General features: G+C 42.5%; 1 protein-coding gene across 2 annotated transcripts; it reads right to left on the bottom strand.

The window, feature by feature from the left end:
- Positions 1-67: 67 nt before the first annotated feature.
- LOC140319582 (TSC22 domain family protein 1-like) lies at positions 68-27894 on the bottom strand. 2 transcript variants are annotated; one of them, XM_072397266.1, is made up of 3 exons: positions 24508-27894; positions 3025-3076; positions 68-1835 (listed from the first exon to the last, which is right to left on the bottom strand). In XM_072397266.1, exons 1-3 carry the CDS (start codon positions 27141-27143, stop codon positions 1566-1568), a joined length of 2958 nt encoding a protein of 985 aa, XP_072253367.1. In that variant the 5' UTR covers positions 27144-27894; the 3' UTR covers positions 68-1565. The 2 variants fall into 2 exon arrangements, with proteins under 2 accessions (XP_072253367.1, XP_072253368.1); XM_072397267.1 differs by lacking the exon at positions 24508-27894 and adding an exon at positions 3444-3918.
- Positions 27895-27988: the final 94 nt, after the last annotated feature.

The following is a 27988-nucleotide window of genomic DNA, read 5'->3' as shown; positions in this document are numbered from 1 at the left end:
CAGAAAAGACTTCAGCTCCCAAGCTGCGACTGTTCACTCAGACCCCAAAAAAGGCACGGTGACCAGGTTGTTATTCTTCCTTAAGCATGTTTATTGAAAGTTGTGAAGTGCAGCTGTCAAGTGCAATTGTAGGTATTTATGATACATTATCTCATCCGGTCTTTGCGGAAACATGCACAGAACATGAGCATACAACTGATACACAGAATGAAAAACGAAAAAACATCTCCAGAGTTTGTTTGGTTTTTTTGGGGGTTTTTTGTTGTTTTTTTTTCTACCAAGGTTTGCATTTTCAGATCCAAAAAGGTATTCACTGTCAAAAATAAAAATAAAAAAAAAATAACAGGTGCAATACTTCAGAAAGAAAAAGAAGGAGCAAAGAGATTGAAATTGTTTTACAGTCAAGAGTTAATGTTGCAGTTAAGGTGAAAAAGACAACGATGTTGGTAGGGTGTTGTCAAGTTAAATAACCTAACCTTCTAACCTCCTGTCCATCCACAGTCCTGAAAATACAGCATTAAAAATAGATGACACAGACCGGGCAAGACCGGCGTGTTTCTTGCTCATCTGCATCAATCTGTGTGACCTAGATAGCATCTGTTGTTTTTCTTCCTCTCCTCCTCACTATTTTACATCGTACTTACACTATACAGAAATGTACATCATCATCTGCCCATCGAACTTTTGCAAAGAAATTTTTAAAAAAAGAAAAAAAGAAGGAAACAAATCGCAGCTTAGCCCAACATCTCAACCCTGTAAAATAAGGTTTAAATTACATGCCACTGCAGGGTCGAGAAAACAGCAACGATGGAGCTCCGTCGAGGGCAAAAATGACAAGCTCAAAAGTGAAATACTGAAAATAGATCATCATCATCTCCATAAGAAACTGTTTTGTTCATCCCACCAACCCACAGTTTAAGTAACATCGTCAATGCTGCCAAGTGTTGTTCAAAATAACTTCCCACCCCCTCCCCGCCAACTCCCCCATTCCAGATGGGGACTTTGTCGTGATAATAAATGCTCACATTCTTCATTTGTCACTCTGAGAAGGCTTTTTCTCTCGTACAAGTCTCAACATTTAGGATCAAGCCTTGATAGAGAACCACTTTTATTTACATCATTCAGCAAAATCGGTAACAACCAATACAATCCTCCTCCCACTGCTCCATCGTCAGTATATCACTTAAAATCCAGACACAGGCACAGTGATTTATTTATTTATTTTTTATCTATAGCTAAGTATGTCGTCACTGATAAGCTGTTTTATTTCTTCTTGGTAAGACATTCTTGTTGATGACCAAGGGTTTTTTGGCAAATGTTTGATGATTCATCCTCCTTAACTCAACCACCCATACAGCATCTAAAGATTGTCACCCTCCACTGTGCCAAGGAGCACATCCCCACTTTTACCGCTGGCTGCATCCTTCAGAGATAAATATGTGCAAATTTTTTTGTCTTAACAGCGTAACCTCCTGCTGTAGAAGGCAAAGTTTGACTCTGCAGCTGTAGCAGAACTCAAAACTAGAAAGTCAGTCAGTTAGTCAAGTCCATCCGTGCAGACCAGGCTACGCAGAGGGGCCGGAGCTGTGCGAGGCGGGCTGGGCGAGGGCGGCGGTGTTTGGAGGTCCCGTTTGGGCAGCTGTTGGAGGTGCAGGTGGAGAGCCAGTCTGAACCTGGGCCTTGAACTGGGCCATCTGTTCTGGGCTGGCCAAAGTCTTCAGCAATGTATTCTCCTGCTCGAGCTGGGAGTTCCGGTCGATCAGCTCCTTGATCTGCTCCTTTAGGACCTCCACCTCCTCACGCACTGCGTACATCAGGTGACTCTTCACAAGGTCCTGAATCAGACAGAGGTATGGGTTTATGAGTGGAATCCATCAACATTACACTGATGAACAGTTGAACACCAGCTGTAAAGTTTCTCAAACTTAATGCCAGTTATTATAGACTGCTAAGCAATACACAAACTTCTTCAAATCTCAGCCTTAAAGATAAGAAAGTTTACTTATATGGCTATATATGTATTTCCAATAAGTGAAATTAAATCTCTAACATGCAAAGAACACGTTTAGCTTCAGTTACGGCAATTAAAAACACAACAGGGTGAAACTTTCCATAAGAAAAGACCATTTTTTAAACAAGTAACTAGCAGGGCTTTGCCAGCAGTGTCAATACAGCAGTACACCATGCAGAAATTGAGAAGTGAAAACAAAAGTACTGTTAGCCCACAAAAATAAAATAAATATACATCTCTCGACAGGACATGTGACAAAATAAGCCTTTATCCAGTCTGTTTTGGTAATAATACAAGAAGCAAACATAAAAGTGAAAGGTGATGGGAGAATATTCCCAGGGTGCTACGTCATTAAACCGGCCTACATTTGTATGCAAACCAATCACAGGCCGAGATATTTATATCTATGCGTGAGAGTCTTCCAGTTTGCCTAGCAACAGAGCCGACAACGGAGACGGCGGTTGAACGGAAAACAAAACTCAGTTTGTTTGTTTTTTTTTTTAGTTATAAAGCATTGAAGACCAATTCTGACTTTAATAATACGACCAAAAACATTAATGTTTAATGGGGGAAAAAACTCCAACTTAAAATATTCTGATAATGACCCAAGTTGGATCCAGCAATAGATATTAAAGTAGCTGCAGATGATGCTAGGTGAAAGCGTCACTACTCCCACATTAGCTTAAACAAAAAAGTATGGTACTGTCATAATTTATATTTTCCTATTTGATAAACACAACACGAAGTACGATACATTTTCCTACTCAGTTTATATCAGATTCATGAGATATATATAAATCAATAACTACACTATCCACATTTCGACACCACCATGATTAAATTACATGTTGAGATATGTAACGATAGAACATTTTTTCAAAAAGTCCTCCATCCACGACTATTTTTCCGATCTTGTCCAAGACCACCCTTTCTTCTGCATATTATAGAGTAACAGCCACTGTCATCGACATTTTTCCACTGTATGAAGAGCAAGAAACTAGCTGAAAACTCACCATTGCCTGTTCAATCTTGTTGTCTATGGCCACAACGCTGGCTCCTGACGAGCTGTAAAAGAAGAAAAGACAAATAAATACAACATTTCGAGCCAGTCTGTGCTGCAGTGTAAAAAGATGGGAGAAGCGCAGCCCACGGAGCTTCGTGGAAGCAGCCTTTCTTCCCTTTATAGGAATGTGGGTCGTTACAGGAAGCATCTGGAAATTTCTATTAAAGCAGCTGCCTGTTTTCAGCGTGAAACAATTCCTCGTTGGGCTTTACTGCATAAAGGTTTGTGATACTATGGATTTTGAATAAAGTAATAATGGAGCCGCCACCGACTCAGCGCTGCCTTTAACACAGCGGTGACATTACTGATGCAGGTGAAATGAGCGGAGTCCTGAATACAGAGCAGCCCTGTAACAGTCACGGTTTTTACCTATTGTCGAGCTTGACGTGCGAGCTCTCTGCGCTGAGTAATGACGACAAAAACGATATGGAGAAATTTCTCAGCTGGCAGACGCCTAAATCCATCGCCACAGAGTAGCACGACGTGTTCATGCTGTTCATGTTTTATAGTCGGTTAACAAACAATCCCAGGTGCACCTCCACACGAACAGCTCTGCGATACACATCCACACGCGCTATTCTGTGAGCTGTAGTCCGGTGAAGCTCACGCGCCAACCGCAGCAGTACGGATACAATCCAAGGTCAGCTCATCTCAGCGGTACACAAAGGTCTGCAGATTTTCACAAGCCCTCATAATTTATCTAGCGGCACAATGAGGAGGTGGCTCCTGATTGGTCGAGGTAGAGGCTGTTTGAATAATAAATTCAGGAACGCCCCCACCTGCAGCTCAGCTGACACGCTCTGCATAAACGGGCAGAGGAGAGGATGTGGACAGGAGAGACTTTTCCATAATTCTTAGCAGCAGGAAGTAAAAGGGCTGCAATGATACATAATGATCCGATCATGTTTAAAGTGTCAAGTACTAGTGTTGCCACTGGAACCATTGAAGAAAAGAACTTCCCCAAGCTTAAATTTAGACACCCAATATCTAAAAATCACCACAACCAGAGTAAACTGTTATTCATTGTGCTCTTCTGTATCATTCACCAGGCGTTTCGGGGTGTTCAAATGTGTTAAATCACTCAGTAGTATAGCATATACAGGACAGTATTGTTACCAAAACGTTTATGTAGTCAAATAAAACGTAAATGTAACTCTACTAATGTGACATCACAGCACTGATCTGACATTTGCATTACTGTAGGTCCATGACCAGGAGAAGCTATATAATGTACAGAACGAGAACAATCACCAAGATACAGACACTTTTTTTTTATATAAGAAAGCAAGTCAGGCTCAAGCCAAAATGCTTCAGATGGCTATAAAGTGTTGCAATGTGCATAAATATACTGCCCCCGTGTGGCAGTGTCTACTACTGCACATCTGTGAGACAAAGAAAAGTCCCACATGATAATTACAATACTGGGTCCTAAACGCAGAGTTGAAAACTAGATCTTGAGACTGAAAAACACAAAACCGATGGCTGCAGCTATGAAAAAAGAAGCTATCCAACAAAATAAATCACCTACAAATGTAATACACAATTTAAAAACATAATTTGGTGGCAGATTTTTGTAACTGCCACAAACACACACCAATCAGCCACAAGATGAAATCACTGACGCGTAAAGTGACCATTACAGCTCATTTTGTTACTATGCAATGTTCAGGTGGGAAAGGCTGCATCCTGCCACTCATGTGGACGTTACTTTGACGTTAGACATACACGTAAACAAAATTTTTGTCCAAAATATCAATCTGATGGCATCTGTGGGATACAAACCCAGTTCACAACGACCTACCCAACAGTCCACAGGGCTCAAGACAGCCGATAATTTATGGTATGGGTTTGTCCATCTTAAGGTGACAGAGGTCAGTGCGTTTCATCTGACTCAAACATCACACACCCAAGAAAATTCTTCAAAATATTTCGTAGACGGGAGTATCTTGTTCTCACAGATGCACGTAAACGTCTCCCCCACAGAAATGTCCACAGTTTCCTGACTGAGCCTGCAGACAGCAAACTCAGGTGACTGACCCATCTTCTTAATACAAAATATCTTGGATCTTCCCAGAGATGAGACTAATTCCTCAAGAAGAGCTCTCTCATTTGTTTCTCCTAATTTTACTGCATTGTGACTTCTAGCAGCGTAGTCTGTACTGCCAAACTTTGGGGACACCATTCCACACCAATGGGAATGTGTCTGATTCACATTTTTTAAGATGCTTCACACTTGCTTCGCTGGTGACAGGAAACCTGGTTGGTGTAGATAGTTGTAGTACAGTCTTTAAGGTACTAAGTACTACTGATGTCAGCTGTAACCTCAGCAGGGTGTGAATGATACAGAGCCATCTATGAAAAGCGTTGGATTATTGGCAGCATTTCTGAAGACATATTTTATGTCTTACAACTGGACGTAAGAAGAGACATTTTGAAAAATAAAAAGAAGAAAGTGAATGCTTGAATCCTAAAATTAACCATCTTCTGAGACAAAGACAACTGTTCCAAATGGTAAGCTGGAGCTAGGAAATGTAGGGACTTATTCACTTAAAGTCATCTGTGTGAGCGCCTGACCAGAACAAACCCTCCCATTTAAATATTACCGCTGCAGAGCGATATGTCATAGTGGTAGGTGAATGGAAGAAGGGCAAGCTATGTTAAAAACACCAGGTGAAGTATTCTAACACCAACGGTTGGGTAGCTTTTGGGGAGATTTAAAAGTCAGCTTTAAAATGAGGCTTAAGCTCGGTTGTTTATCAACTGCTGCCTTATTAAGTAACGGCATCATGACGAGGGGCTCAAACACAATCTCATGTGCTGATGTCACTCCCAGTCAAACACCTAAGTACTTACTGCAACATGAGGCCAAACACCCAAAAAAGACGTTCTAAGCCACACTTATCTCTTCCGGTTGCGTCTTTTCATTGAAGAGGTTTTAGCCACTTATCCACACCCAAATAGACACACTACAACTGCAGCTCAGGAGGAATCAAACCCGTGTGTAAAGTGTTCAAACTTAGAGGTGCGTAAACAAACTCGCAGAAGCTTTGCAGAATCTGACTTTTCACAGCCTTTTCACGAGCTAAAATACCACAGAAAGACAGCACAACAGCTCCTTTTTTCACTTACATCTTTTTGTTTTTCCAGACTGGCCTATTTCAGGGTCTAGAAGGTCTCACTCAACTCTATTCCAGCACTCTCCTCTGCAGGGTCCACCTTGTTTCAAATGGATACTAGTCATTAACCCTTGTAAAATAATGTTAGCGTAAGAGAAAGCATACATTAGATAACCTGAACACTCAAACCAAACTCGTCCATTTGACTGGCAGTGTGATTACATGCAGTTTGACCACAGATCAGTGAACCCAATTAATCTCTCAGGCCAAATCTCATTGTGAGGCATGCTTTGAACCAAGCAAGTTGTAAGATTTCTGCACCACAAATACCAGCACTGAAGAAAAGTAAAACACTGTCACACATCAGCGAGATAAGCTTCACTGTTATCTCATTATTCTGTGTTTTGACATGGAGAAATATCTTTTATATGATGTTTGTTTCTTTATAATGGAGGAACCCTGCTGCAGTACAGATGGAGCATGAAACACTAATGGGAAGTCTGAATATTCAGATACTGGGAATAAAAAAAAGACAGGAAGAAAGCCAACGAGAAGTCGGATTTCCTCATCAAGATCTAAAACATCGGGTACTGCAAGAGGATCATTAGCTGCTGATGAGAATTTAATAGTAAAGCAAAAGATTTTCAACTTCCCCTCTTCAACAAATGCAGACTGATGATGTGAAATTGAAAGTGGGTGGTGATAAAAAAAGATGAAAACCTACTATAAAAAGATATGATATGAAACCTTTTAGGTTTGTTTTGTTTAGCAAAGCTTACCACTGAACGCAAACGAGTCAATCTCTCTGGACTTTTAAAATATATGTAAACATGTTAGTTGGAGCAAAATGGTACAAAATCAAAGCTCTGATAGGAAGACCAACAACCAAATGTCAAGGTTAGGGACTGAATCGCTCTGCAGATCTACACTCAACTAGACTCAAATTGTCCTAGGAGCTTCGCACATGCTCCAAAGTTCCATCTTTTCGTAAAAACAGTAACGCTTAAGTCTATAATAATACAGCCAAATTCACAATAAAGCTGTTTTCATTCTCATATTTTTTCTTTTTTGGCTACACACACATCAGAAATGGTCGCTTATAATCAACCCATCATGTCAACACACAATTGCTTTAAGTATCTCAAGTCTTTCTCTCTGCTCTAATAAAAATCCAGATTTTAAAGCTCTGAGCTAGAGTTGAGGCTATTCTTCCATTGCTTGTCTACAATTCCTTGCAACATATTTGCATATTGTCTGCCAAGCAGCTAGTTTAACATGCCTAAAACAGAAAAAAATGGTTTAATTCCACCATTATTGAGCAGTCAGAACAGACTGTGCCTTTCATTCCTCAAAGATATAGGAGATAAAACTAAGCAAATCATACAGAAGGTGACAAGAGGTGCTATGGCAAAGTGCAGCCTGAGAGAAAGAAAATGGCTTTTAGGCCATTAGCACAAAATCATAGTTGTGAAAAAGCATGAACACCGAACAGCCAAAGCATTGGCACAATTTGCCAAACAATGAATGGCTATTTCTCATGTCACCAAAAGAGCTTTGACCTGTCAGGGCATGGACAAAGACAATCTATGTGTTCTGGAGTATCCCAGACATGGACATAAGCAATTAAATCCTTTAGAGTAATTGGATTGTTGAGTGGGGTCTCTTTAGATTGGACTTGCTCCCAACAGATGGGCATCTGGGGAGTTTGGAGGTCGCGTGAACACTTCCGACCATCATGTTCTGACCCCTTTCTTAAGCTTTTTCAGCGTGGATCACTGCTGCCTTGTTGGGTCTGTGAATGGCAGGTTTTTTAATGACTTACTTTACTCATCAGTAGTTTTATTGCTGTAGTTGGCTGGTGTAAATCAAACATGTTCCACAGACGCAGTGCACCTATTAGATACTGTTGACGTGAGACGTCCTTGAGATACTACCAATTCAAGAATTATGCTTCGGAAATGTTCTCGATTCCTTTAAAAACAGGAGTTTCACCATGTATGAATTAACAGAGCGTGTTATAGGTAGGTCAGTCAGCTGCTGGCTGCAAATCAAGACGAGCACACTGACCTAGAGAAGCAGCTTGAGAGAAATGACCCAGACTACATTATGCTCAGTGCAGGCTGATTTTCTACATTTATATGACAGTAATTTACAATGTACTCATATTTTTACAACATATTTCTTACCATTGCAGTACATGCAACTGAAAATATACCAATAAGCGCTTGATTTAACTTCTTCTGTTAGAATTAAACAACTAATTTATGGGTGCTTTAATGGTATCATAGTAAATAAAAACACTTAACACGGCGGGCCCATCTTTAAAAGCAAAAACGAGAAAAACTACCACAAAAAGAAGGGAAAGTTAATGTGAGATGATAGATATGACCATCCTTATATGTTGGTAAATGGAGCACATACCGCACATGTATGTTTTTTATTTTTACTTTATATTAACCCTCACCCCTTTTTTTAATTGATTAAAACTGAATGAATTCAAAAAAGAACTCACAGTTCAACCATGAGACCAAGTATCCCTCAATGCTAATGCCCCCACCTGAGCTTTAAATGACCGAACACAAAAGGACAATACAGCCTTGCAGTCTTTTGTGCGTAGCTGCTGTCGTGATTGGATCAGGTGGGGCTACAGTGTGCCCACTCCTTGGAGATTCCCCTTTCTCCATTTTACCTTTTGAGATGCTCCTCCAGCTCCCAGAAAAAAAGCTTCATGGCCATCTCTTCATGGCCTCGCAGCTGTATCCCCTGCAGTCTCATGGAGGCGTTGCTCAGCTGGAACGTATACAGTCCAAAGTTACGCAGCGGTGCGTACCAAGCTTCTTTGTTTGGCGTTTTCAACCAGCCCTTGTTTCTTCTAACGTTGGTGAGCAGATCTGGGGTGCGCCTATAGATGCATTAGTGACTGAAGCAGCACAGTGTTCCAATGATCATACATGTGAGCCCCTCATTTTTCCTTTGTGCCAACCATTTGTTTGCATGGCTGGCTAAAGAGTGAATTGCTGGATACACACAGTTGCTGGGCTGGTGGTGACGTGCGATCATGTGATAGTAGGAGTTACATAAACCATCAAGTGAGATTAGCATGTGGCCCAGTGCTTTCCACGCTTCCACACCGCAAGCCCTCTGCCCTCTACAGCCGGAGATGTTCTGTGGCGATATATTAATCCTGGGCATCACTTCTTGAGCATCACCAATACTGTTACAGCCTCTCCTGTCCCAAATACTTCAAACAACTGTGTGTTTCTAGAATAATGTCACTTTAAAGGCAGAAGGGTGCTTATATAAGGTTATATTGGTGTAAGTTGTGGGGAGAAAGGATTTTACACTTTTATCCAAATATATTCAGAGGTATCTTTGTAATTACTTAAAGTTCATGCTTATATGGCACCTTTTTAGCCTCGTCTTAGTTCTACAAAGTGCTTTACATGTATTACAATTGCACATTGAGATTCATGATTTTTTCTTGCATCATTGTGAGTTTGTATGCAACTCTGCGTGACAGACAAGATACCCTGCCCTTTAGGGTCTTATCCTGTCATTTCTAATTGAAAGGAAGCCTTAAGATAGCTTAATGCCTCAGCAAATAGAAAACACAATATGCACCAACAGGGCCTCCGCTGGATTAGAGACAGCCAGCCAAGAAACAACAGGCTACAGGCAAGTGCAGTCCAGGGGATTAGACTTGTCCTAACAGACTTGATGTGCTCGAGAGGAATCGATGGCACAGGACTTCTGGGAAAGGTCATCTGGTCATATCACAGCCTGATACGGCACTTGATTTCAGCTAGACAATCACACTCCCAGTGACATGATTCAAACATGTTGTATCAAACTCACACCGGCTGTTGATCTCCAGCTGTCTGACTTTCATTAGAAAAGACGTTTTCATCCTTAAAGTCCTTAAATCCTTAAAGAGACAGAAAATGACCTTTGTCACACTTAAAAATGATTACACCAGTTATTGCTACACTAAAGCGAGCCATCAGTTCAAGGGACACTATTATCTGCTCCAACAAACAAATGCAGACAGCATTTTGCTTGTGATTTTGAATAGCTCCACCAGAACTGCATTTCAAACAGGTGGAAAGAGGGGCTAATCGGGTCATCTGGTTGGAGCATCATGCTCCAACAAAAATCTGGAAGTAGCTGCAAGTAGCAACAAGATCAAATCTGATCAGGCTCACCAGGGACTTCACTGTTGACTTTTTAATCCTTTTAGTAAAGGCAAAGAGAAAAATGTAGTCTGGCTTTTTGGAGTGACAACATCTATCATCCATCTATCCAGCCAGATGCAGTTGTAAGCCAACGCCCCCAAATCAATCCAAAAGAAATGAGATTTCAAGTATAGAATCCACAAACTGTGGTTTATCTCCATGGTTTTGTCATACCATTGTTGCTGTACACAGCTGCTAATCAGCATGACTGAAGCATAAATCCTAAACTTTAACAATTTGTTAGATCCAATACTGCATCGTTACAATCCAGTTACTTCCATCTGGATTACAGTGATCAGTTTTATGAAGCAGGTCAGTTCTGCCTTTTTTTTTTCTCCCACTCCTTCCAAAATGTGTGTTACAGAAAGAAGACCTGGAGTCTTTTCCACTGTGCTTCTGGGGAAATGTGTACTCTAGATGTTAATAAAAGGGGCCTGGCATGCACCATGAATGAAAAAAAAAAAAAAAGAGGCCTATTGAATTGATGAATTGTAAGGGCTTTTTGGCTGAGCTGGAGTTTGATACACACAGACTTTACCAGTAAGCCCTGGCAGTGGTTTTCCATAGTCACACCCTGACTATGGAGAATCACAGAGAGCAACTGAGTGAGTCAGTCAGAGAGGCAGGGAGGAATGATGAGTGGCCATTTTGGCCTCCATACGTAAGAGAGAGAGGTGCTATTGGAGCATTTGGGCTGACAGCAGCAAGTCCTCAGTGTTCACTCTATGCTAAACTCACACAGATGGGAGAGAAGGAGGGAGGGAGGGAGAATTGGGAAGAGACACAAGGGCTAGAACGGCCTAGATCCACCACCTGCATTAATATTGCACATCTCAATAACCCGGTGACTAAGAGAGAAAACGTTTCACCACAAGAGAAAAAGACAATTACTTAGAGCACTGTCCGATAAAGCAAGACTTATTTTATTATGGAACTTCGTATTTACTTTATTTCACCGTTTCTACATCGAAGCACCTGGAAATGTAAAACACGTCATTATTAAGGAGCGTAAAGCACTTTTATGCTTCCTGCAACCAAACACCTGGATGCACACACCCCTCCCTCTCTAATGGGATCCCTCACTTTTTAAAAACTGTGGTTCTTTCCTAAATTAACCTGTATCCGATTCTACGGCTTACTGACCCGACTGTAAAATGGTGTTCTGAAATTTTCATAGCCTTCATCTGTGAGTCAGCAGGAATCGTCACGCCTCGCCCTTGCAGCACCAGTTGACTGGACGGCCTGCGACACTCCAGACAATAGTGCCTTACGGGAGCCTTTAATGTAATGCTGACAGTAAACGAAATGATGAAATGGAGACCAACCCTCTGCTTCAGATCATAAATACCAGCTGAAATACCAGTGAGAATGATTCTGGTGAGCAACCCCTCATTTCGTTAGATTTTCCTTCCAAGAATGAGACGTCCTTGTAATCTTTTAAAGTGATTAAAGTGGTGATGTGCAACACTTCCACGGGCTTTCTGAAAGTCTTGCAAAGTTTTACTTTGGACAGCAGGTGCGTTTTCAGTCATTTTCAGCTTCAAAGGCTGGAAAAAAAAAAGTATTTTTCCACCAACAAGGTGACCAAAAGAAATTGAGGAGACTGGACGAGTGGAGGACAAAAGAAGAAGGGACACGCAAACACATGCACAAGGACCTCAGTTACATAAGTTTTGATGGGTGTGTGAGCAGCAGGTTTGAATAATGAGGGGTGAAATCTGGCATTAAAAGGATTAGCAGCCAAAGAACGCAGCCCTCCTGTATAGACAGCACAGAACCAAAGTAATGCCACGGCAGCAATAAAAGACGAGGGGATGAGAACCTGAAGGCAGACAGTGGTGGGGCAACATTCACACTCATTCATAACAGTCCTGTGAAGCACTGAGGAATGTTGTGACACCGACAATAATCAACATCAGACCCATTTGTTGCCGCCTCACACATTTCAAGGAAACAGATTTCAAATCAGCTGCATTTTCTTCCCATCACTGATTTCAAGATAAAATAGCATCTTACACATTGTTCTGGCTTCAAGGTTTTGAACTAATCTTTGGGGGAAAATAAAAAAAAACACAAATATGGGTCGGCCCTTTAGACTTTCCTCTCACATCTCTGTTCCATTTCAGAGTCTTTTGAAGGGAGGTAAAAACAACCCCTCCACTGGTGTCTGGGTCAAGGTTTTACAGCACCGTCTCGTAGCCAACAGAATGTTTCCAGTGTGTTTTTGGTGGTTTGCGGGGTGCTGTAATCTCATAAAACGTCTTTCCCTACCGTGCTTCTGTCCCATCCCCCATGTTTGATCATTCTGCCCCATCCTAATTTAGGCTGAGGGTCAGAGTGAGGGGTCAGGGTGCGGCAGAATTGATCAGTCGGTCAATCTTAATGGATTAGATAGAAAATTGAGATTACCATCCCCAATACTGGTTAAACTGCCCCAAAATGAGGAAAGACCACATTTCCTCAAAGTAAATCTATTTTATGAATCACTGTTGGCTCGTCACAGCTGACAAAGTACTCCATTTGTTATTCTAATACTGCTTACACACATAACATTACAGTAACATATCATGAAATCATCTTCATGAGCCGATCAAGTAAGAAAATAAAAAAAAAAGTGATATGTTTATAGTGAAAAAGAGCGACTGGCTTTTTCTGCCTTTACATAAGCCGGTTCAGAGGAGGGGAAATTTATCAGATCAATACCCGGAAACCTCAGGTTACAATCCTTGGCCTAGTTCTCGGTCTTCACTCACGTCAGATTAAAAGTGAAGACAAGAGCACAGAGCAATGAGTGGATTAACCACCAAGGGTTCCACGTCACCAGGTCTGAACCTCTGACGAAAGATGGCCTTTCATAAGTATTCTTAGAGCCAAACAAATCAAGGAACTGTTGTTTCTCTCAGGGTTTTACAGTGCGACTGATACAGACACACTGAGATCGCTCTTCTCTACATCTTAATAAAATCCTGAGAGCAATTAATGAGACAATTTCATAGGGACACATGGTTCAGGATGTACTGTGCTAAAATACTGATCAACATGCCATTAGGGGGGCCTGATTGATGCTAGATGCAGTTCCGATATACTGCTCACAGCCTGCCAGCTACAGGCATACATCCAGTATGACATTCCTGAGCTCATCGCTGCTTTCTGAGGCCACTTGAACTGTCAAATACACAAGGAGAGGATTTCATAAAAGGTCACAGTAAATGGGAAAAGAAAAGGTGTAGTCTGGATAACCAAAGAGCAGTCAAAGAGTAAGCCACACCGCCATCTTCTGGTCACAATCAGAACTTCATCCAATCACAGTAACGGTAAGATTATGGTAAAAATCTGAATTGCAATTAGGTTGATCACTTTGGAGATACCGTGATGACTCATCTATTAAGCATTTATTGAATTTGGGGAAAAATGAAAAATGTCTGTTTTCATACACTTGAATTAAGACACTTATTTCTTTGAGTAGCTTTGGTTATAACAAAGAGGACAGAAAAGCAGATTACTAACAGTATACCCATCATACTGTAGATTCTGACCCAGAAGACTTTGGGATCATTTCAGACCTCAGCACAGTTAATTAAACATTAGCACCTGTGAAAGGCCCTTTCCCAGTTCAGATGTTTGACTTTAAGCTCATGAAAACAACACTTTACTGTGCAGAAAACTTCCCATAAAATCTCAAATGCTGCAAAGCATCTCTTATCCCTGGACCCACTGGAAAGTAACCCTGTTCCATGAATAATGAAATACACTCAAATCAAATGATCCGATGCCGACTCAGTCCCAGACAAACACAATGAGGCACCTTGCTGATGCAGTACGAGTTCATGTCTTTGAAAAATCTATAAGTTCACATAGAGCAGCACTGTAAAGACTTTAAACACACACCCATGAGGCTGTTTCACTGTGCATTGAGACTTCAGGCGTATGAGCTGGTCCACACTGCCATCTGGTGGCACCAATATTACACTGCCTCCTAAACTGACTTCACCAAGTGAATTCAGTTCAGACTTTTTGTTTCAAAGAAAAATCTGTTAAATTTGAAACTTTAGTGACATGTCCAATTTTGACTGAATCTGATATATAATGCTTATGCTCAGCTGTACCTTGCAGCATGTTCTTGGTCTAAGGTTTCTTTAGCTGTGAAGTAGTCTCTGTTCAGATGTATTGTTCCGAATCACGTGAACAGAATGACAGTTTCCACTCTCTATACAACTACCTCAATGTCCAAAATAGCAGGTTTAACATGTAACATCACATTTTTGTGATATCAAGTGTTAAACAGCCATATAGCATATAAAATGACCTCATTACCTGTCATCCTACCAAATATATAATAATGAAACAACCAGCCAGGAAGGTTGAGCATGGTTACTTCTCAACTAACTAGCCAGTTACTTTCACCACTCATGCTCCTCCTGACCAAACCTTACAAAACCAAACTGATATCACTTGCACTGCCTATTAGATTAACACTGGCTTAGGCCACAGATTTAAGAGCTAACATGTCTTTGATTTTATAGTTGGAGACTATTCTTTCACTCGTAGTCCACCATTGCCGTTTATGTCGAAATACAGAGCGGGAAGAAGCAAGTCTAACGTACACCATGGGCATCGTGACAGAGTTCTGTATATTTCCTTGCTTTTAGGTTGACAGCGTCCACAGAGCGTGGCATCAAACCAGTGCTAATATCATCGCAACTTGACCGAGAGCAACTACCTCTGTTAGTATGGAGCTCACTCATCTTTTAGAGGTACTTAGAAACCAAACTGGGACATAATGATACCGTCACTACATTTACTGATAGTTTTTATTATTGCAAATAGCAAAACCTTTAGCTCTTTCCCATTAGCACTAGCCAGAAATAACAATCAGATAATCCCGGGATGATGTCTTCAGGAAGTTGTCTCACACAGGTAAACGCACTTTAGCGAGCCGAGGGTGGAAAGCTACGAGGGCCTTTTGAACATAAATTACAACCAAAAGCAACATCACGTAGCACTGAATCTTCATCTGGCTGCTGGCCAAGCCTTTGAGGCACACTTGGCACCTCAAAGACTTCAGGGCTCCTGTAACGATCAGCTATTACAATGTTTTCTCACCAACTTCTGCTCCCTCTTCCAGTTCCATTAGATATTTCTTAGATACATCTTCTTCAGACTCTTTTTCACTTGTTTCCTGAGAGCAGACAACGACATTGCAAAGAAACTTCTTTCGTCCTGATATTGCTCCACTTCAGCTCTGCAACAATTCAAGTCTAACTTCACGTGACTTCAGACTACAGCTGCTCTCGCATGATCATTTCTCAAGTCTTTAGGCTTTACAATCCAATTCTAAATGCAGAAAATATCAGAAAATGATAAATAGATTCACCAAAAAAAGCCAATTATGGATGACATATATTACTATATATGTAGAAAAAAAGAAATACAACCCTTTCTTCCCTACCAGCTCCCTGAGCTGGCCGCTCTGACTGTATTAAAGGTATGAATTCCTAACAGCAACACTTCTCCCATCCCAGCAGCATGGCCTGCATGCGACAAACGGAGCACTGAAAGCAGTACAACCACCTCAGCGATGGTCATATCTGGCCAATCTGAAGAAAAACAGAGCATGACAAATATGGGTCTACTATTGGGTCTAAAAACGGCATCACATAACCCCCCCCCCCACACACACACACACACACACACTGCAGGCAGCGTGACGAGCCTGCTGCATGTAGGTTGGTCACAGCTTGCTGACCAGCAGGGGGTAGTACAGCATTGTTTACAGAGCTGCGGGGTGTGTGTGTTTCAGTAGGCTACAGTGACAGTGTCAACAGTAGCCCGGGGGTATTTACTGACCACGTGTGGCTAAAAAGTTTAAAAGAATTAATGTCTTGCTTATCTACCCTCCTGAGACATTTGAATTTTACGGTGGCAAGTTTTAAAATATGCTTCTTAATATGACCACATACACTGGGCTAAAAGCAGTGCTGAACTCAACCTGCAGCAAGATTTGTCAAGCAATATGTACATTTAACCGCATTAGGACACAAAAAGAAAATACTGGATCTCAAACACTATATATCCATCTAAATCTAGACAATATCTGAGACATTTGGGGACAGGACACAAGGAGGATGAGGTGCATTTGCCTTTTCTGAGTTATTAGGAGAAGTACTTCACTACACAATAGAGGGGAAAAAGCTGTAAAAATAAATAAATAACTGCCTCCCTCCAACTGCTCCCCTCTTTCAGGCCACACAGCATGGGGTGGGGGGGTGGGTAGCTCTAACAAAGAGAGAGTGAATGAATATGAAACCCTATGAGTAAAGGCATTAAGTGGTTAGAGCTCTTGCATCATTACAGCCACGCAGAAAGGCTGAAACTAGCAACCTTCGTTAACCTGAACAAGACAGATAAAAAAAACGCAGCAATAGGAAGTAACTGCTTTGTTTGTACAAATCACGCACAAAAAAAAAATAAAAAAAATAAAAAAATAATGAATGATTCAGCAAAAAATCTTTACAGCGCCAGGAAAGACATTGGTTGTATTTTCTGTACTGTGTGTGCGTATCATTCCCTGAGCTGACTGGACAGTGTTCAGGCCACAGGAATGCCAGCCATGATTCAGCACATTGCCTGCATGTTTAGGGGAATGACGGCAGCAGCCCACTAAAGCTTAAAAATAAGTCATTTAAAAAAAAAAAAAAAAAGAACATGGCTGAAGATGAAACCTCAATCAACACCTTTTCATACCGTTATACGTCTCACATGGAATAATCCAGTGTCCAGGTTTTAATGTGTCCTTTATGTCCCATGAGCAAGCTTCTGAATCACAGGATGAGATCTCTCAAGTACCACCTGATTGGCTGTGATTGTTTTTTCTTTACTTTCTTTGTGACTGGTTCCTGGTAACGCTTTGTATTAATGCTTATTTCAAGGGTTATTCATGGGGACAACAGAAATAAACAAAACACGATGGGAACGGCAGCTCACATGGGAATGTTTTCATTTCAATTGCTTTTAAGTGCAATTTTCTGTTCAGGTTGTGTTGTTTTGGTTCAGCTTACATTGTAAATTTGATGTCATATATTGTGACTTAATTAATACCAAATGAAGGCCATTTTGGTTGTTATAAACCGTTCCAAATGATGAGGAGTGGCTCCTGTGGATTAAAAGACACAAATGTAGACGAATGATGAATCAGCGGCTGTCAAATGTTGTTGAAAATATTACATTAGCAAATTATATTAGTTATAAATAAAAGGCTTCAAATACACAAATATACATTGGTGTAGGCTGATCCCGCTTGGCCCCAGAAATTATGATGGAAGCACCCTGAAATTATTGATCAAATTAAAAAGTGACTAAACAAAAACCGGAAAATAAACACCATCATTGGAGTAACAAATCCAATAAAAGAACCGCTTCTGTTTTTAATGTGCAGGGACAAAAAGAACCGCAATAGCAGCGAGAGCTTTTCCTTCATCAAGGTTAAAACTTTTATGGCAACATGTTTGATTGTGTGTGTCTGTGCATGAACGTGTGCTCAGGTTGGATGGGCAATTTTCTCAGACATGAAAGGCAAACCAAACACAATCCATTATCATCCATTACAGGCCATTAGTTTCCCCACAGCCCTCTTAAGTGAAACAATCCTGTTTATTGATGGAAAAATAAGCAATCAGCAAGAAGAGGGGCGGACATGAACAAAATCAATGACGTATCCGTACAAAGCACACAAATAGGCACAGAGAGACGAGCAGACGAAGACGCGGAGGCATTTTAGAGAAAAGCAGCTGAGTAGTTAGAATATAGAAACTTTTGTCCATTACATCACTCCCCTCCAATCTTTGCAGTCTCTGCCATGCTTTCACTGCTTGATGAAGACAGTAAAAAGTCAGTAGTGTGTGTTGAGACCTCCCTCCCTCCCTCCCTCCCACCCACCCTCTCTCTCTCCCCCTCCCTCCCTCCCTCCCTCCCTCTCAAACACAGCATGTTGCTGCTCTGCTGTGTTCTGGTGCTCTCTGGCTCGGTCTGTGTGGTAAAAATGGGGGAAGTGTCAGCAGCATAACATCATAACAAATAACAATCGCTGTTTACTTTTACAGAAGCATTTTGGTTATGGGCAAACCAGAGCCATGCGGACAAGTCATGTCCAGGATTTTGTGCAGCTGCAGAGGGCAAATGGCTAACCCTGAACTGAGAAGTCAAACCTTCTGCTTTCCTGGTCTTCACTTGTCAAAAGCAACAATTTTAGCCAAATTAAAACTGCCAACTATCTAAAAATTCAAGTTGAAAGTAGCCACCATGGTCTATCTAAAACAAAACAACAACAAATGTGTGTTTGCTACTAAAAACAAAATAATTCATTAATAATCCGAATACAAATTATCACCTGCAAAACCCTGCATTATGAACAACAAACGAAAACCTAACAGGTCACGTTACTGAGGTGCAAAAGCTCAGCACCAAACAAACATGTGCCTAAAATGCCACAAATCAACATATGTCCAAATGTTTAGAAGATGTCTTTTATCTCAGAACTACCGCCTGCAACATCTGGACACCAGGTCTGTCAGAGGCTGAACGTTTCCAAGTCGACACTCATACAAAAGCACCTGCAGAGCAGACAATGATGGAAAGAACAGAACAACTCAATACGATGATTTCTAACAACTGGAAGATTGTGCGACTGTGTTCAGTCTGGTTCCATCTGGTCCGGGCTGCTGGGTCCTCAGTGGTCTAAACCAGAGTCTGTAGACCAGACTGAGTTGCGGTGGGTCAGCTTGGGTCACTTCCGCTGTGTGTTGTGAATTTTGGGGATCTCGTTGATCTCTACACAATGACCCAGACCCGGGTCAGATCGGCTCCCTGCTCTGCCAGGGGGAGGACTACAAAACAGCCAGCAGCGGAGATAGCCATCACACAGCCAGCCAGCCAGCTCACATTCCCCTGAGCTTTCACACACTGCAGCACACTCAGTCACTCACAAGCACGCACACACTCTTTGATTGTGTTCACAGCAACAATAGCTCTACATTTGACAAAAAGAGAAAGTAAAAAAAAAAAAGAGACCATCATATCACCATATCAAAGAGAGCATCATTTTAAAGATGCTTCTTCTGCCATGTCACATCACCGGGCCGATCATGTACCATAGAGTCAGTCAGTCATATACCATGGTGCAAGGTTACTTTGTGTTTTTAGTTTAATCAACCACTTCTGTTTCTAATACTTTACTCAACTGTGGTGTTGAAGCCTGTTGAGGCCTGAGAAAAGAAAACAGTTCCAGGAACATGAATACGAATAAATCAACGGCAAACATCCTTGGAACAAAGCCAACAGTATCTAATGGTGACAGCTGGGTGTAGGTAAGGAACTTATTGAAACAGGTATTTTAGGATAGACTACTTTTCTGTTGCAAAACATAAAGACACTATTAAACATCCTACAACTCATTAGGATCAAAATTTTGGTCATTTGCTCTCTAATTGTCAGTATTACATTGAGCCAGAAACAGAGTGAAATTGACTTTGAATACATTACTGAATATATGTAAATTAACTGAGCTGACCCACTTGGCACTTTCTGTTAGATGAACATTTAAGAGCACACATCTGCACTGACTGCCTTGTTCTCTACACTTTGCTCATATTACATGATGCCAACGTTTGCTGTAACAGCCAGACCCGGGATCAGTAAAACCCCCGACAATGTTATGCTGTGATGTGGAAGTGCACATAACCAATTAGCATGTCTATATCCCTGCAGCTGAAGCTCTTAAAGGCATGTCTTAAACAATTCAACTTCAGTGTGTTCTATGGAGGTGTAAATCATTTCAAATAAGTGTGGTGACATTCAGCTGTTTCTTTCTGGGTTATTTTCCTTTGTTTAGGGGTGTCTGACTTGAACTTGAGCAATAAAACGATGAGAAATTACCAATATTGGTTGTGGGATAGTTTGAAGAAATTACTTGGAAATGCTTAAAGCTGTATGCTCAGCCTTTTTTTTTTTTAAATAATGATATTTTTGTGAGGTCAAACCAGTCACAGAGCAGCAGCTGTTTTGCTGGAGTAGTCAAACATTTTCCTTTCTTTTGTCTTTAATCAACGCATAGCGCTTGGCTGTGAGCTTATGCACCATCAGCCATGACTGGAGAGCACCGGATGTAAACGGCATTAAGCTACGTCCAAACTGGGAACTAGTAAACTATCCCAAACTGATTACGCCTCTTGGCAAAACACCCACAATTTCTCCACTTCCAGTGTGGCCAGCGGATATCAAACCACAACCAGAACGCCTCCAACAAAACACTAAATGTCAAATGTGATCACCCAACACTTTTACTGTCAGCAAGAGATGCTTAGGAATTTGGAAATGAGAGCTATGTTAGAATGAATTAACATTACATGAATTAAAAAAAACAAAAACAAACTCCATCTATTTAGCTCATAAATATTTTAGTACTGACCAGCCTGGAGCCAGTTTCAGTTCTTGAACCTGAGATTCTCCATCTTTACATATGGAAAAGAGCATTAAAAAGGCAGTTATCACTTGAAAGGTAGGATGACCTAACAGTAGGCTGGGCAGAACAACAAATAAACAGCCCAATAACAAAGGAAACATACAGCCAGCACATACATGCATCATCATCCTCCTCCTCCTCTGGATGGTGGACATGATAATCAAACATTCATAATAATCCTACATAATAATATCCAAAACTAAAATATAAAACTTTAGAGTGTTCTTATATCTTGATTAAGCACCTCAAGACTGTCTTCAGAAACTAGAAAACAAGAAACTAAGAACTAAGATGCAGATAATACACACAAAACCACGTTCTCGTATATAGAAGGCAGTATTATTTATGATATACCGTACTCTAATCACAAAATAGATTGAGCACCCGATCTCATATGATGTACACATTGCTTATGCTATTAAATTCAAAGCACTTCATCCTAAATCACCGATGAGGATCAGATCAATAAAACCCTGCAGTCAATCAGCAGCAGTCTACCCACACACATACAGACAACCCACCCATCTGGAACTCATCCTGGTAATGACTTGTCAGCACTTACAGAGCAAATGCACAACTGACACCCTGCTTGATACAAAGCCTTTCACACACACACAGAAAAACCTATGAAATGTGCTTTAAGGCAGCTACACAGCTGCCCACTGTGAAACTAGCATCTGATAAACTTGACTAAAACATCGTGTTTGACGTGGGCAGACTGTAGGGTGATGATACCTGCTGAATCGTATTGGGCCGGGCCTGAAGAGCAATACAGATTTTACCAGCTGTTTTAACAGAAAAGCTGGTTTTATGAGCTGACGGACAGAAAAATGACCGCACTGTTTACTAAGATGTGTAGAAATATATTTGAAGGTTTAACATTCGTCCAGTTCCTCCATGCTGCATTTTTTCTACATGTAGGTCGCACAAACAAGGCTTCTGCCGCAACTCAACCAGAGCCGCTTTATCATCTAAATTCTATGAGTTATGTTTATCTCACTTCGCTTCCACCTACACTGTTCTGGTCTGTTTTGGCTTTTACACGACAGACGGCGTTGATCAGCAGGTCGTTCCCACCAGGAGGTAAGTACACATAGGTCGATTAATGACATTCCAAGATGATCGTCTGAAATTTGTGACACTGAGAAATTTGTGACAACGGCGGTCTTTGGACCTCTTTCACTGCCTGATGTAGGACCAACATTTTAGCCACAGTCAAAGGCATCTCCACTATTATTTCCCATTGGTCTTCTTTCATCTGAGATGACTGAGAATCGCACAGTGTGTACCAGGCTTAGAGAGGGGTGCGGGGGTTTATGAGGGCAGAGCCTTCCTACACGAAAGCCTTAAAATATGTTGACACGAGGCACACAGAGGACCACAGGCATAGCACAACCACTGGCATGGCACACATCCACAATGTGCTTGTATATTCATTCCCACCACACAAGGAACAAGGAGGAGAGGGACTGGCACCTCCGCAATAAGTACAATGAAAATATCTCAGGTCTTTACAACACTTTAATAAAGGAGACTATAAAAAGACAAAAAAAAAATAAATCAGGTATTTTCAAGTCCACATCGCAGAGCCTTACAACTAAATTACTTGCCCTGCTATTAAAACCCTAAGCGTAGGTCAACCAAGTTTTCTTCAGTTATGGTCAAGCGGCAGTCTCTGACATTAACAGCAGACATTGAAGAGGCTGCAGCAGAGACACTGAAATAGATGATGTGAAAAGATGCTTTTCAAATGGCAACAGCTACACCACTACTGTAAGAGCAATCCTTCATCATCACATATCCCGAGTCTGAGAAGAGCTTTAGATGCTGATGCTTTAAATTCTGCACCAAAAAGCCCACAAACTCAAAAGTTGATCTAAAGTGGCATTTTTTCATGGCGACAGGGTGGAATATAAACTCAGTGTCATGGCTGGCACAAGCTCAACCATAAAGAGCAGCCTGACGTCACTGATGGCTGGACAGGTAAATCAACTGCACCACTGAGGTCATATCTGCTGAATGATAAATGATTTTAGCAGATCTCGTTTTTACTTAATTGTTAATGTGTCATCTTGCAGAATGTTACACAAGGTAAAATAACCCTTTTAAGTGAAGCGCATCTAATAAAGGAAACGCTCGTCAACTGTGTGATTTTTTTTGCCTGTAAAGAGTTCAATTCTATTCCAGACTAAACCAATGACTGGATCATGCTTAAAGTACAGGCCATGCTTGGATCAGTTGATGGGTCATCTCGGTTTGCAATACTTTTTGTTAAGAAGGCCTAACTTGCTAAAAACAGAAATAAGGAAGATGGAAACCTTTACAGGGTGATTTCGACTACTACCACCTCACTGACAGCAGGTAAACTGTACCAAATTAAATAATAAGCATACAAAGAGACAATCTTCCCATATGTCACAAGAGCTTTGGTTTGGCACAAATGCTGCTGATCAAAGACAATAATCCAACTGACCTCACACAGATTCCACATTCCTCAGTTGAATATCATGTGATAACAGAAGCCATCCATCACTAGCCATCAACCTGACCCATGAAGACAAAACCAAAACAAGACTACCATCATTTCCTCCACGTTACACCCCTATGTTCTTAGACAGTTTCTCTACCAGCTAGTTAGAAGTCAGTTATGCTAAACATCTTAACAGCTGATAGGGTAAATACTGAGGTAATACTAAAGTTTTCAGAACTCAAGACTAAAGGCTTAGGATTGTTAGGAGTGAGTGAATTGTGAGCAATTTCCTGCTGCTGTAAAGTGATTAAAATTCCACTCGAACCTCAAAAATCAGTTCTTAAAACTTAGCGGCAGGACATTCCAAAGGATTTTCACTGTGTTCACAGGAAAGCGAGGCAGGTCTTCATGAAATCAAGCTTTTAGAGTGGAAAAGAAGAAGATAAAAAAAAAAAAAAACATTAAGCAGTTCACTTTTCATGTCCACCAACCTAACGTTTCCTTCTCATAAATCAATCTGTAAGTTAGAAGAAGCATTTATTCATGTTGCTTTGATATACATTTCCAATGCTGAATGCCACAATTTGGAGCTGCTTTTTTCTGTCACTATTCAAAGAATCACACAACAGCCTCTGTGCTCCCTGCTTTTTAACAATGTGCTGAGGGTGTGCAAGACAAACTGTGCACCCAGCACAAATTGTGCCCTGTAAGACAGACAGCTGGGATTCAAGCAAGCAAGCGGCTGAGGAAAAATGTCGAATCACTGCAGCCGCTTCAAAAAGACGAGACATTAACCTCTACCCGAGTCCTGTGCTGTGCCCCACCGACAGCGAAAAGACAGGTCGCAGCAGCTTGGCCACTGCCGGCTAGTTATCTAAAAGAACAAAAACCCCTTCTTCCCTCACAGCCGCTGCTGCTGCTGCAACAACTAGTAAACTAGTCAGCTTCAAACTGATTCAGAACGCCGTTTTAGGCTTCAAACATCAAGATAATAGAACACCTGTCTGCATTAGACTTTTTATCTTTACAAAGGCCTGTGAAACTGACAGCAACACATTAAATATACTTTAAGAAAAGTGAGTGAACAAAAGTTTCTTACCCATCCTCCTCCCCATCTACAGTCTTGAGACCAGCTGGTGCAGTTAAGGCACTGGTGGTGGTGATATCTTGACCCTGGCCAGTATTCGATCCAAATCCAGCTTCCCCTACAGATAGCTTGGGAAGCCCCAACAAAGCAGACTGATGCTGGAGGAGCAGCCGCTGGGCATCCTGCAGCTGTGTCGTGGTGAAACTGGGCAAACTAGCATAGAGGGCACTGGCCTGGGCAGCATGAGACAGGGCCTGGGCACTGTTGTGATCCTGGGTCAAACTGACAGAAGAAGACTGGCTATGAGGAACACCTTGTGGGGGCATTCGGCCACTGTTACCAGTATTGTGGGTTTGGGGCTGGGCCTGGTGATCATTCTGAGGATTTGGAGGAGGCACACTTTGTGCAGATGCATGGCTATGATGGACCGTGGCAGGCGGCTGGCTGCTCAAGCCTGGATTTTGGATATGAGTCGTGAGAGACTGTGGCGGCTGCTGACAATCGAGATGGCTTGGGTGGCTCTGAGGCTGCTGACCAAGACCTGCTACACCGACATGAGAGGGCATAGTGGAGGTGGTGGCCTGAAGAGAGGGGGGCTGTGTGTGAAGGAGCCCCTGTGATTGCTGAGGGCCAGAAGGCGCTGACCCAGATTGGCTGGAAAGAGGTTGAGAAGCAGCAGCCTGTGGGATACCCAACTGAGGCTGGGTGTACTCAGCTGGCCTCATTGATACTGGGGGTGCTGGCGTGGTAGCCGCTGATTGTTGTGGAAGGGTGACGTAGCCCAACTGCTGCTGCTGAACTCCTACTAGGCCCTGTGAGGAGCTTGGGGGTTGATTAGCAACTGCCTGGGCATATGTGAGCTGCTGCAGGGGCACAGCAGCTGTCGGAAGACCAATGGTGGTTTGGTGGCCTGGCATGGGTGCAGGCTGATGAATGTTTGTGGGAGCTGAAGGGGCTACAGTTGTCTTTATGTGTGGATGGGTCAAATCCTGGGTGTGCATGTGAGGTTGAGTTTGAGATACTCCCATGTTTAAGCCACTGGGGAGAATTCCTTGATAGCCCTGAGGAGGGGAGGTGTAATCCTGGGCGTGCTGGGGTACGCCAACCTCTCCACTGCCTGTGTTTTCAATGTAATGGCTCTTAGTACTACTCACAGAACTACCACTTGTGCTTTCTCTCTCTGAGGTCACAGCAAAGCTCTCAGAGACAAACTGGCGTACGCTGAGAGACCCAGTATCAGATGTAGAGGTACAGGGAGCAGGGGCCGGCGTGTCCTTGTCATAGAATTCAGTGCAGGTCCATCTGCCCTTCTTAAAGGGCTCAGAGCTAGAGTCCAGCTTCACCACCCTGAAGCGTGAGCTGGTAGCAGCCACTGCAGGAGCCGGAGCTGGCGTGGCAGGAGCAGATGATACAGGAGCTGAGGCCACAGCTGTAGCAGTAGCACTCACAGGCTGCAACACAGCTGATCCAACTCTTCCCTGGATCCCGCTGGGGACTCCCATGCCTCCAGAGGCACTGACAGCAGCAGCAGTAGTATTCGCAGTAGTCATGGTGATGTTGGAGTTGATGTTTTGGTGTTGTTGGATCATGCTGATGTTAGTGGTGGGCATATGGTTACCTCCGGTTGGAACAGCACCACCTCCACTCCCCCCACTGCTGCTTATCACATTGAGAGGAAAGCCACCACTGGTACTGCTAGCACTCGTGCTTATTCCCCCTCTCACAGGCACATTGGCAGAGCTCAACATATTCACATTACTAACACTGCTGGTCTGGGGATTTACTATGCTAACTGTAGTGCCCGTGGCAGAGCTGTGCATTCCAGGGACAGATCCTGGGGCCACAATCCCCGCAGGCTGAGAAGTAATACTTGGAGGGGCAGCGTGGGAAACATTCTCTTGAGGGCCCCCCACATTAGAAGGCATTTTCTGGGTGAGACTAGGTAAAGCTCCAGAGGTGAGGGCAGATGGGGTGCTGCTAGGCCCAGAGGATAGAGGGTAGCTCTGAGCATGGCTAGGATGATGAGGGTGTTGATGGTGTACAGTCCCATTCACCATGGCCCCACCATGGTGATGTGCCTGGGTCAAAGCATGAGGATGTGAAGGCTGGTTGGGGGAGACAGCTCCGGGGGTCTCTGCCTCATGGAAATTATTCAGCGTCTCCTCTGAAGAGCTTCTCTCTGCTCCGACTACGTCATTAGCTCGGGACAGAGAAGCATCCAGGATTTCAGAAGATGACAGATCCTCTGTGTGGGACTCATCCAAGTCGTCATAACTTTCTGTGTCCTCTGCAATACTGTTATTGGTACTAACTGATATTTGTGCTGAAGTCACACTTGTAATCTGGAAGCCACTCTTCTTTTTTATCTGCGCTCCAGTCGACTGTGTGGGCTGGGGCTGGGAAAGCAGATTCAGGCTGTGAGGAGGAGGATGATGTGGACCCGGAGAAGAAGAACCAGCAGGAGGCTGAATCAACAAGGAGGGTTGATAATCATCGGAAACGTGGCTGTTATTGACCACCGGGTTTGCCGGTGTTGACAGCGTGGAGCCGCTCCCGCTGCTGGTGTTGCTCCCCCTTCTGTGAAAGACAGCCGGATGCGCCATCTTTCTAACACTGCCAGAGTCTCCTGCAGGGTCCGGATGATGCATTTTGAGGGAATCCGGGCGGTAGTTGGTCTCTGACAGTATGCAATAAGACTGCAGTTCGTTAACGGCGCCGTTTTGCCAAAACTACGGTTAACAGACAACCCGATTGGAAAATGAATATTAGAACAAAGTCTAGAGTGGTTGCTCTTCAATATCAGGAAAAGCTGTGCTAATATTTACAGCCTTTCATGCACGATTCAGTCTTTTTCTGTGACAGTGAACGAGGCAACAGAAGCTAGTGGCCGCTTGCTCAGCAGCTAACGAGCTAACGTCAGCTGATGCCAGTTGAACTTCGCCGGTTAACTATCTGTCTGTGCCTTTGCTAAACATAAGCTAACATTCTGTTTGTCTCGTAAAAATATGCTTTGTGGCAATGAATATGCGTACTAAAAGCAAAACAGTTGCTGAGTAAGTTGGCGTTATGTTAACTAGCCTGACAGAGGAGTAACGTCAGCTAACTAGCTGCCAGTCTCCATCACCGGCTAGCTATGCACAGACAGTAGTGAGTCGTTTTAACAGCTATAATTACTCAGAGCAATCAAAATTAAAACAAAGCGACCTTTCATCCGTAGAACAGTGACGTGGAGGCGAAAACGATCACTTAATAGCAAATCGCAATGATTAAATCCATTCCTCTGAATCCTCGTTTGGGTCTTGGTTTTGCTGTATCACTGGTCCTCCACAGCGGTAGCGTTGTTCAGTATGTAGCCTCCCGCACGGCTGCTGTGTGCTGTGACGGGACTGGAGGGGAGGGGTGCTTGGTAATATGGCGACCGCGCATGATCTCTGCTGCCAGACATAAAGCAGTCTGGGTGAGGCGACGACCGACGAGCCCGATATCAACAGCG

Source organism: Leuresthes tenuis, unplaced genomic scaffold, assembly GCF_036924035.1.
Source record: "Leuresthes tenuis unplaced genomic scaffold, fLeuTen1.0.hap1 SCAF_12, whole genome shotgun sequence".
Taxonomy (NCBI): domain Eukaryota; kingdom Metazoa; phylum Chordata; class Actinopteri; order Atheriniformes; family Atherinopsidae; genus Leuresthes; species Leuresthes tenuis.
Note: the sequence above shows the minus strand (reverse complement) of the source record. Positions and strands in the feature narration are given on the sequence as shown.